Source organism: Manis pentadactyla, chromosome 11 (genome assembly GCF_030020395.1).
Source record: "Manis pentadactyla isolate mManPen7 chromosome 11, mManPen7.hap1, whole genome shotgun sequence".
In the NCBI taxonomy this organism is placed as follows: Eukaryota; Metazoa; Chordata; class Mammalia; order Pholidota; family Manidae; genus Manis; species Manis pentadactyla.
In genome coordinates, this window is record NC_080029.1 from 72,648,403 (window position 1) to 72,660,652 (window position 12,250).

At 32.1% G+C, this 12,250-nt stretch overlaps 2 protein-coding genes across 10 annotated transcripts in view; one reads left to right on the plus strand and one right to left on the minus strand.

Moving 5' to 3' along the window:
• The window catches only part of NOVA1 (NOVA alternative splicing regulator 1), a 167,477-nt gene that overhangs the window by 150,082 nt on the left and 5,145 nt on the right, over positions 1 to 12,250 (plus strand). For all 9 annotated transcript variants that reach the window (XM_036884534.2, XM_036884531.2, XM_057488526.1 and 6 more), the window contains one exon: position 12,250. This exon is cut by the window's right edge and continues 5,145 nt beyond it. In XM_036884534.2, the coding sequence (XP_036740429.1) occupies position 12,250 (1 nt within the window). The remainder of the gene's footprint in view (positions 1 to 12,249) is intronic.
• On the minus strand, positions 503 to 2,422 carry LOC118911901 (dnaJ homolog subfamily C member 9-like). Its single transcript, XM_036884540.2, is given in 3 exon segments — positions 503 to 1,727; positions 1,729 to 2,196; positions 2,198 to 2,422. Coding segments are annotated over 3 exon segments (774 nt in total). The 5' UTR covers positions 2,386 to 2,422; the 3' UTR covers positions 503 to 1,609.

A 12,250-nucleotide genomic window follows, 5' to 3' on the forward strand; every position in this document is an offset into this window, starting at 1 on the left:
AAGAAAGTAAATGAAAACATTTATAGAATCTGTTATAGATTTATAGAATTTATAGAGCCAGCAAGATGAAATTCCTTAAAAATTTCAGAAACTGGCAATTCATCAAGTATAAACATATCCTAAGAGTTGAAGTAGGAACTTCAGCATTCTTCTAATTTTACCAAGACCTTTTCCTGAGTGCAATCATGAATTACAGCCATGGTTTTAACTATGGCTTAAATTTATTTTATTTAAATTTCATCAACTTTAATTTTGATAATCATACTGGTTTTAGATCTTACTGTTCATCTTCAGAATGGATAAAATCAAGTGATCAGATATTAGGGTAATTTTTTTATTCTATCAAAGTGTTCTAATGCTATCGTATGAAGACAGATGCTTCAAACAACCCACATTAAATTATATTTTTAATAGAATTAAAGAGTATTTCACCCATTTGTAATCACAAACTAAAAATGTGTCATGTGCTTACCTCAGATAAATTATGATTCATAACGCTCAGTAATAGAAGGCTTGTTTAATGCATATGGTATTAAATATATTAGTCTACAAATCAGAGATTTTTTAAGTTGAACAGTCCCTAAAAAATTTCCATTTATTCCAATGAATACATACCAATTCAATTATATATAACTGAAAACCTCTCTACTGTTCTCATAAATCAATATTATGAATACATGATAATAATCCAAGCCACCTTGAATCACAATAGCTTGCCTTTAAAGTTAAGAGTTAATAAAAGTCAGAAAGAGCCTCTAAGTCATTTAGCTCAACTCCCTCACCCTTTACAGAAGAGAAGTTCAGACAAGCTCAGTGATGTAAGGACATTCAGCAGTTACAGGCAGGACCACACCCTCTCTCTCTACTATTTAAAGCAGGCCATACTGTAATGCTTGCTAAGATTACTCTTCTCTCTTCTCTATCCTAAACATTCATATTTTGTCTAGATATTTTAAATGATCACTGGGATCATTTTAAAAGCCCCAAGATTTTAGTCATTTTTTGCTTGTTTACTTAATCATGTATAAGCCTTACAAAGATGCCTGAAGTAATCTGAACACCTATTTCTCCTATATTTCAAGCAAAGAGTACAAAACCTGGCTGAGTAAAACAAAAAGGAAAAAGAGTCTATTCAAGAATACTAAGACCAAAAGCAAACTGGCAAGTATTTCGAAGATAGAAGTCCAGCAACTGTTCGAAAGATGTTCTTTCTAGGTAGAATACCTGTTCTAATAAACACATGTCACTCTGAACATGCTGAAGCTCCTGTGTGACAAAATGCCAACTGTTCAGACCCTTATTCTAGAGTTTGTCCTACAGAGATCCACAGAAGCAAGTGCTGTCAACAAGTACACCACCTCCCCAGTTCCCTCAAGGATCACCAACAAATTCCTTCATACAAGGACCTCGCAGAAGGTCAAGGGAGTTCTAGAATATACTAAAATCATACTGAGAGATTCTACTTGATTTATATGGTTGATCTTAATACTTGAGGCTGGAAAGAAGACTTTTCTCAAAGGTTGGATTAACATTTGTCTTCAAATCTTGACTATATCTTGCTTACAATGGCACCAATTAACACCTAAGGGCCTTTGAAGACAAAGTTCCATTATTTTTTTTCTTTCTTGAGAGTTGTTTTTTTCCCACCTTGTTTGGAAGGTTTGCAGTACTTTGCTTCCATCTGAGCCAGAAAATTGTCCATTTCCTGTTGCCGATCCTTTTGTCTGCTGAATGAGTGCTTTCAAGTTATCTACTCCTTCATCAAGCCCCAACTCCTTGCTCATTTCAGCTTCTTTAGCCTCTTCCTGAGCCCTCCTTTTCCTCGCATTCATCTTTTGCTTTGATTCTTTAACAAAGGTGTTATAGGATGGGACCTCTCCAGCATCAATGGCTTGCTGAATAATATTCCTTATCCTGGGTTCCTCTGTGTACTGCACACACAGCACAGACTCCATAATCTTGTCCTTGTCACCTTTGAAGTCCAGATAGGCCTGTTTAATATCAGCCAGCTCTTCTTCAGAACCTTTGTATGTCTTCTCAAATGCCTGAATGTCTTCTAGAGATATCTTTTTAAAGAGTAATCTCCAATACGTCTCCCAGTCCCAATCTTGGGTGAGCATATCCGAATCCTCATCCACTGTTCCCTGCTCATCGTACACTGCTCTCTGCTCCCTGTCACTCAGAACGGAATAAACTCCCGAGGATCTGGAAGCGGCGGGTGGCGTCCTCCTTGTCGCCCTCGCCCACCCGGTCCGGGTGCACCAGCAGAGACACCTTGTGGTAGCCGCGCCGAACCTCGCCGTCCGAGGCCTCGCGCCGCACGCCCAACACTTGGTAAAGGTCGGCGGTACCGAACACTTTCTCACACAATTCCAGAAGCCCCATGGCCTGCAGAGAGGCGCCCGGGCGGCGGCCTCGGCGAAAACAGACCTATAGTATTATTTTTTAAGATTATTTAGCAACATTCTTGCCCAAAATTATGGAAAAGAGTTAATAAGTACTTCTTATATTCAGTCCATTACAGACTTCTGTATTTGTTAGTGTGCTGTGCTGTAGACAGTGTGTTCTCTGTGCCCAGTGATGGGAATCAGAGGGTCTCCTTAAGGGCAAGTTAAGAATTACTGCTGAAAGCAGCACACTAGTAATATTTCAGGTTAGAATTATAACACACCATGTAATAAATACCAGGTTGTGTGACTTTACAAAGTCCCTTATAAAGGTATGATTTCGTATGAAGATAAATTCATGTTTATGGAAAGCCTAGGGCTTTCAGATTTTCAAAGTGAAGAAAGTAGTACACTGCAGGGGAAAAGAATGAATTAGTCACTCTGTAATGTTCCTTATTTTATATCCCATATATGACACAGGCATTGGTGAAAATGCATAGGATACCTTGTCTTGTATTGGCTCGTAAGTAGGCAGACTTGCAGTACCCTTTCTAGACTACCGAGTAGGTAAAGATGGTTTCTTTGTTTCAGCAGTGTTCTCCTTGCAATCATAGGTGCTGGGGCAGCTCTTCCGCACAGCATGTTTTTTTCTTTTTTTAGAAAAATTTTATATATATATTTATTTATTATTTTTATTATTTTTATTTTGGTATCATTAATCTACAATTACATGAAGAACATTATGTTTACTAGGCTCCCCCTTCACCAAGTCCCCCCCACATACCCCTTCACAGTCACTGTCCATCAGCGTAGTAAGATCCACACAGCATGTTTCTAAGACAGAACATCATACATGCCTCCATATAACCAGAGTACTTAATGCATCTTTACTTTGGAACATGCACTAGTCTTTTCGTTCTTTGTGCATGTGTGTGTGTATACAGTTCAATAAATTTTTTATATTTCAAATAAAACCACATGAAAAATACCCAAAATAGAAAAAGTGCGTAGTTACCAAGTTTATTTTCAACATTTTTATTTTCTTTTAAAAATGCTTAGAAATAGGCATGTCTTTGCATATTCTCCCAAGTAAGTACTTTGGGCAGATTACTTTTGTCTGCACATTATGGAATAAAAATTATTTCTCATTGGTTTTTCTAACTTTTTATCTTTCATTTAGGAGATAATAAGTTAATCTTTTTCATCTTTTCTTCTGAACCTAATACTTTTATAATTCATTTTATTGGTATTTGATTTAGCTATTGTTTTTTTTTTTCAGTTAAATGATACAGTCCTTCAGTTACTCTTTAAAGGTATTTTTGAAAAAGGAAATATTCTATTTCATTAACTAACTTCATTTGCTTTCAGCCAAATACTGGAAGTTATAAAATTAGCATATTTTTATTTGTGTTCATTAGGTTATTTAAAGTAAACTGCTTCAATCTATATATAGGAAAATAACTTAGTTTTGTGACTTAATAATGCAGTTTGTTAAATTTCAGACATTCTTCTGTAGCCTTTAGTTTAGCTAACATTTGTTGCTTATCCCAAGTATTAATGAAAAAAGAAATGAGTGACATTTTCATTTTCTCAGTGACAGTCATTTGTGGTAATAAGTCATCAACCTCCCTTTAGCAGTAAGATCCTGAATTATAGGCACCTGTTATTTTTCAAAAAATAAGTTTTGCTTTCAGAATAACTGTTGGTAAAGTAAAATACAAGAAAAGTTGAATTATCATGATTAGTAAATTTAAAACACCTATAAGCACATTTTTCCATGTTCTGGATTATTTCCCAAAAGGATCACAGAAGGAGAGAAAATAAGTTAAATATTATGCTTGTTTTATAATTTAATGTGTACTACAATGTGATTTCCAAAAGCCATTCTTTTTTTAAAAAAGAAAGAGATTCACTCATTTACATTTATCTTGCTTTTCTTTTTCAGTGATTCATTTTGCTTTTCTACTTTGAATATTTTTTATTATTTTAGAAGTTAAACTTTTTCTTGTCCTACACAATTCATTACTGTTTACTATTTAGTGAATTATTTGTTTATTTTTACCTTCCTCTAGACTCCCTTATCCATTCCTGTAGCTTTAAATACCATCTATGTTAACTCTCTAATTTCCTCTCATTTCGAAACCCATAGCCAATCACCTACTTGATATGGTCACTTGGATGTCTAATAAGAATTTCAAACTTAAAATATCCAAAAGAGAATTTTTATTTCCCTCTATTCTTATCCTTAATCCCTTTTCCACCATCCATTTCTGTGAACATAGCCCCCTTTACTTTTACATCTGTAGCTATTTTTCACTTTTTAAATTGATTTTACAACCTTTAAAATATTTAAAACATTAATTTTCATATTTTAAAAACCCAAATATTTCAGATTCGTGTCTTCACAAATCAGAATTAAGAACTCTGAACATACATCTTACTATGTATGTCCTGAAAGAGCTGGCGTAACAAGAAAGAGTTTAAAATAATAGTAATAGTAATAGTAATAGTAATAATAATAATGGTTTCAATGAGCTTTTGATAATTTGACACATGGATGGTGATGATAAATACCACTGTCAGAACTGTGACCTTAATTTAGTAAAATCTGTTTTAGTAAATATGAAGAATACCCCAAAATATGTTCACTTTAAAATAATAGACTGCCTTTTAATAGTTTATCCTTTATAGCCCTTCATACAGTCCTTCATAATTGATTACTAGTAGTTTTCTTTTTTTGATATAATTATGTCTAGAATGCTTATTTATCACAACATAACAATAGTTGACATGCTTTTCTTCTTACCTATAAAAAATAGACTTTTCCTATTTTTCTTATTCCTAAATATATCCCTCTCTGGAATGTAATGTGACATATCTAAAATATACAGCAGTCACCAAAAGAAAAAAAATTAACAACTTCAAATATTACTTTTAGGGAAGAGTAAAATAATGTATTAAGTAAATAGATTGTTAAACTTTATTTGCCTTTAGAAATTTCATGGGAATTATCATTCATTTTCTGTCATTATCTGCCATATCTTGCAGCCAGAGGGGAAAATAAAGTATGGCCTTTTGGAAGGAGATATAAATGAAGTATAACTTCCACAAAACTTTTAAAGACAATTATTTTGAAGTAAAAATGCAATTGCTTGAAGCAAGGCAAAGAGTTAGGAGATAATCATACTAGTTATGAATTGTGATTATGATTCAGTAGAAACTGTCATTTGAACCATCCTAATAGTTGATGCAGTTCATCACTTAATCAAGTAAACACTAATTTATTTGTATTCTAGACTTTTAGAACCAATCTGATGTTTTTTATGGCTAAAAAATGCCTAGCCACAAGCTTAATCAGTAAGAAACTACAAAATATCATAGGAAAAATATAATACATTGATGAAAATTTAAGAAAAAGGCATATAGTGCATATTTAATCACTTAATTATTATATATGATGTTACTGGATTTTTAAGTGACCATAAATCTGTGTTACTGATTTCAGTAATTTTATATGATTAAAACATTTCTGTGTATTTTACCATGATTGCAATATAATCTTTGAATTTTAGATCTTAGAGATTAAGTTATTCTTGTTTTAAGAACCCAGTGTCATATTTTATACACACACTGCATGGCCATGATGGAATCTTTTAAGTAGTTTGTTATTTAGTCCTTATACAAATCTATATTGTATTTTTTAGCTTTATTTTTTAAACAGTTATCCAACTGATAACTTCAAGTACAAAGGAAGTAAATTAACTAAGATAATCACCTTCAAGAAGATAAAATGTTGTCAGAGAGATAAATTGCTATTGCATTAAAATACAAACCAGCATATGATAAAAAACATATAAGAAATATAGTAAAGCACTTTGACACTTCTGGCTTTAGGGAACCAGAATTGAGTTTACAAAGTGTATTGCATTTAAACTGCTCTAGCAAGATATTTAGGATTTCAGTAGGCAAAAGGTATGAGTTTTAATTAGAAGAACAGTTTTAATTGGAGCTACAGATAATATTTCAGTAAGCTGGAACAAATAAACAAACAGTAAGCAAATACATGGAAAAACAACCAACGTAAAGTATTTTCGGGAACTAGCTCCCAAGGTTTAGATTGAGCATGGCATACTAATCTCAGAAAGTGAAGCTGGGAAGACAAGTTGGAGACAAGGTTTGGAGAATTTGTAATGTCTACTTGAGGAGTTTGGATGATGGGGTAGGTAGGTGAAGGGTTTTCACTACAGGCTATTGAGTAGCATTTTTTTCAGAATGCTAAAATACTCATCCACAATCTTATCAAGCTGTCTGATTATATAGATGATGAAACTGAAGTGCCTGGACAAAGTCACAGAGCAGAGCCAGGTTGATGGCTTTATCTCTTAACTGCCTAGTCTAGATTATTTTTATTATACCACCCATTACTTAGGTAGGATAAAGCAGTAAGATTGGGCAAGAACCATTTCAGGAGAAAAAAGTCAACAGTACAATCTGGATACTCATATTTATGTATGCTCTGTCATGCATTATTTTGTCAAATCAGTACTTTTCAGAAAGGCTGTTATTAATGTATAGAAAGTCTGTCACCAAAAGAGAAGATACAATTTTTCAGTTTACTTTTGGTCAGCAATTCAATATAGACCCTCAAAATGACACATGCATCTCCATTGGACACTACTAAATGATGCTTCAGTAGCCTAAGGTGGAATACATGAGGGAAATGAAAGAGATTTCCCAGTTAGATCATGTGAGGTATATCTTGGGTAAAGGTAAAATAAGTTTCCACTGTGTCTCTGTACCAGAGCCATAACATCTTGACTTTTAAAGCATCAAGAGATAACAATAAAATGTCAGCATTTCTTTTAGAAAGATAAATACTACAAGATAACAAGAATATAAAAATATTAAAGACACTATTTGACCAATTACAAATTATAGAAATCCAACTCAAAGCATCTTCTAAAAAAAGGGGGAATTATATTGATATATGTAGATTCAGATGCCAAAATGCTATCAGAAATTTGTCTCTAATTCTGGAGTCTCCTATTTTTAATCTAGTTTAACTTTATTTTCAGTCAAATTCTTCCTCTTTCCATATGGTGGTAAGATAGCAATGTCCAGCTTCCATACTATCACATTAGAGACGTCGGTGCCTCTGTCCCAGTAATTCCACTGAATTCTCAGTCTCTTCCTGTACCACCTTGGGCCACATGCTCAATCTCAAGTCAGTAACTGCCAAAGGTGAGGAAATTGTGATACATCAGGCATGTTTCCACTCCTAGAGGCATTGGAAAGTTGTCAGTCTTACCTGAAGCATGTGCACTAAAAATGAGAAAGGGTATCTCCCAAAGGAAAACTGGGGTCTGTTGCTCTAAGGATGATCACATGTTGGACTATCTGAAATGAATGAATGAAAAGCATCCACTATGGAAAACTATGAAAAACTGAAGCCTACAGACACTCACTTTCCTTTGTAAGACCATAATTACTGCCTTTAATTTGGTTATCAAAATTGAGTAGATTAAACTCCAACTGAGTTGAAGTTCTTAATTGACAAAGGAGTAAATTTGTTTGTCTTAGTGTTTATTTTTAATAACATTAAAATCTACTTATTTGGTATTTTTAGTACTTTTCACAGGATTCTCATAGAGGGTCTTTTGTGGTTGCAAATAGAGAAATAGTCACTTCATTACTTCTTTTTTTCCAAAAAGTAGTTATGCTAGTAAAATTAGTATAATTGTACTGTTAATCTTATATTTACTGATATAACATAATTAAAAGTCTAGAAATAAGGCAAACTTAAGTAAAGATTCTTTTTGTTTAAAAATAATGCCGTTATTTAAGCATGTAATCACTAAAATAGCTTTAGGTTTGTGCAGGGACTCTGTAACACAGGCATAACAGCAACCTTATGGGAATGTCTGATAGTAAAGAATAAAATAGTACAAAAATGTGAAAGACATTTAGATAAATATGACCATCATGTCTCAAAGATTTTATTTACCTCTTCTCCTTCCAGTTGAGCTTTTTGTCTCTTTTTTTTCATGTACTTCTGTACCAGCATTTTTAAAACTTTACTACACTGATACATTTATACGTCTCTTTTCTACAACTAATCTGTAAGTTCCTTTAAGGCAGGAGTGGTGTCATATATATACTTTATCTCCAGCTCCCAACACAGGGCCTGGGCTACTCAGTAAGCATTCAGTAAAAGACTGGATAGATGGTAGTAACTATAGATCATAGATAGTCCTAAAGGGAAAACTGATTTGTAACTGTCAACAGCATATCTGATTTAGTTGATATACATTACACCAAATAATTTGTATGCTATTTAAGATCTCATTCTTTTCTCTCAGTTCTTTAGGAATAAGAATACATATATTTATGTGAGTCAGTATGTTAAGACTTCGCCAATGAAAATGAAGCCATACATATAAATACAGTTAAAATTTACTATTGATCTGTTCAGTGGGGATGCAAATACTGTCAATGTACAGACTTCTTCTTTGGTAATGATCTATTCCTGTATCTAAGAGCTGTACAACAGGCTGTATTACACAATTCTCTACTCTCCTTTTGTCTCCTTGCTACCCAATATTCAGTTGCCCACCATCTCCAAGCTTCCACAATGGTACCTCACTTCCTTTGGCTCTGAAGTGACCCATAAAATGGAAACAGAATACTATTCTCTCTCAGATATTATGCAATTGGATAAATATTTCTTTTTGTCTCAACATCATCTTTTCAGAGAGTTGCTTCCTGTCTGTGCTCATATTAGATTCATATTAAGTGCAAGTAAATAAGGATTTTTTTTTTATTCAGAGAAAAAATGCAAATCTAAGAGGTTTTTCATGTCTGTGTCAATAATAGGTGAATATTTTTGGCTAGGCTATTAAGTATATATTAAATTTAGAATTTAATAACATTTCCTTTAATTTTCTAATTTAGTTTCTAGTATTAGTAATCTTATACAGAATTATTACTAGCTAAAGTTAAGAAATGCTACTATAATCATTAATATGCAATCATTAATGTTTTCTCTTATAACACTTTAATTTAGTTACATATGGACAAATATCCATCATACCAACAAAATTTGGAAGCCACATCAGTATGTGATAAAACAGCAATCATGGCTGGGAGTATCTTATATAACATTATTTCAGATAGTTAAAACTAAATTCCAGGGAATAGGACTTACTGTCACAAAGACATCTTTAATATAAAGATAGATGATGTATAATTCTTCAATTTGCAAAGATAAGATTTTTTTTGGAAAATGTTTACTTTTCTGAAAAATCCACACCATTTCTGAACTCTACATTATTTCACAATTTTTGAATATCGAAAGAGAAATGATTAAAAGGAAAACAAAAAAAGAAAGGACAAGCTAATGTGCAATAATGTAAGTACCATGCACACATTTGCAAGTTCTTTTGGAAGGACAGAACTATTCCTAGAATGAAAAAAAATGCTGTGGATGCAATAAGTATAATAAGACTGTGCAGGGTAATAGAAATAAATATCTTCACATATCTCATAGAAGTTTAAGGTGATTTTAGAATGGATATTATAAAATTATATATTTCACTAATTTTTATTTACAGTCTATAGGATAGTTCCTATAACCTTTCATGTGCTATTTTCTTCTTTGGTTGTAATCATGCAGGTGATTATTACATTGAGCAAAACAATAGTGATTTTAGAATTTGAAATAATTGATTTTCAATTTTTTATTAAGGTATTATTTACTTACATTCTTATGAAGGTTTCACATGAAAAAACAATGTGGTTGCTACATTTACCCATATTATCAAGTCCCCACCCATACCCCATTGCAGGCACTGTCCATCAAGTGTAGTAAGATGCCACAGTAGAATTTGAAATAATTTAAGAATAGGTTCTTTGAAGGTCTTGGTTGACTAATATGCTTTTCTTCATAAAAAAAACTTTAGTTTTTCAGTATATAAATGTTTTCAATAATACTTCATTGCAAAAAAAGTTCTGATTTGAAAGGAAATACTTATTTATGAAGTGTAATCATATTTAACATTCAGATATTTAAATCCTTAAAAGTAATATTCCATGTACACAGGATAACATAAGGATGATTCTAATTCATCTATATAATTGGTGTAAGAGGTAATCATAGTTTAAATTTCTAATTATAATATTTCAGCATACTACAGCATTTCAGACAAATAATTTTTTGCAGATAAAATCTGTGAACAAATTTAACAAATTAACACATTAAAAAACTATTTCTCTACTTTTTGAAACTGAATACACTTAAGGAGAATATGAGAGAGATATTTGACATTCCTGAAAAGTATTTCCAGAAAATTTAGATTTTTTTTAAGTAAAATGAAATGACAATATAGACAAATTGTAATGAAATAAAGTTTTACTGTGACTATAACTTGTATCTGTGGAAAGAAAAGTGTGTATGTGTGTATGTATGTGTGTGGGTAATATATGTAAATATTTTTATGAGGTGAGTCAGTCTAGGGTTTGAACTTAGACATTCACTACCTTCAAGAGCAAAATTGCCAAAGATCCATGGCTCTGTTTCTTTAAAATATGCTTACTCAAATCTGTGTTTCAAAGATGTCGTGACAACCCTTGCTAAAAATTAGCTAATGGACTATCTCATAGAGTATATCTCAACTAAATTTCTGCTCAGATTTCAACAAATTATTTCAGCCTGCCCATTTTAAAGTCTGGAACAAGGAAGGCAGTTACTTCAGTGCTGTGTCGGTGACACAACATTCAGTTTTTGATCTACCCAGGGAGTCAAAACAATGTCATGTGTATCTTTGTGCTACCAAAATATAGTTTAAATCTTAACTATACTTTAATTTTGGGGGCTATGGAAAATACCTTACTGCTTTTATACCTCATAGTAGTATTTGGTTCTAAGAAATAACCCAAAATACGCTGGATTTTATGGCTGGATTTTTCAGTACAAATTAGATAAAGTGCCTATACTTCATATCACATCGGATCGTTGTAAGTGTTCATGTGACTGCAGTAATTTTTCAGTAACCTTTGGTAATGTGGTTGTAAGCCCTGTTTTTAAAAAAGTAGCTATGATTGCTGGAAAGGGAATTATCTACCTAAATCAAAATATTTTACAAATTTAGAACAGCCAGGTAATATCATTTTCAAATAGCCTTAACCTACCTAAAAGTGACTGAAATTTTTATATTATTAATGATTTAGAAGTATTTATTTTCATAAAGTTATTAGGTTATATGTCAATTTAGTTGAAAAAGTAAAACACTACTACTGACAGTTTTATTGCCCTCCATCTCTGAAAATATTATGAAACGTGTTGAATAACAAATATTAATAGGTGATAAGGAACATGAAATTAATTTTGTGAAGTGACTCAAGCTGCAACTTTCCTACTTTTATTGACTTTGCTTTATAATTCTTCACTCTTTGTTTCTGTATGTTTTAGACCAAAGGTATTCTTAAAGAAACAATAGGTGAAGAATCATCAACAGCATTTTGATTTTGGAGCTATGTAAAAATGTTACCATTGATTTATAGTTATGATTCCCTTTTTAAAAAACATACTGATTTCTTACAAGTCTACTGCAATATGCACAAAGACTCAAAGAAAAAATATTTGCTTAGTGATTTTAAACTGAAAATTGCTTTTTCCTTTGAAAATTCTAATTTTACAAAAGTGTTAAAATATGATGTCACTTTAACAGTTGTGATATTTCTCTTTCCTAAATTATGCTTAAACTAATTTTCAATTTGTTATTTTACTTTTTCTAGGATAGCAAAGTAATATAATGTATGTGCACAAAACAGAAGTATTATTTATACATATTTTTTTTAATTACAGG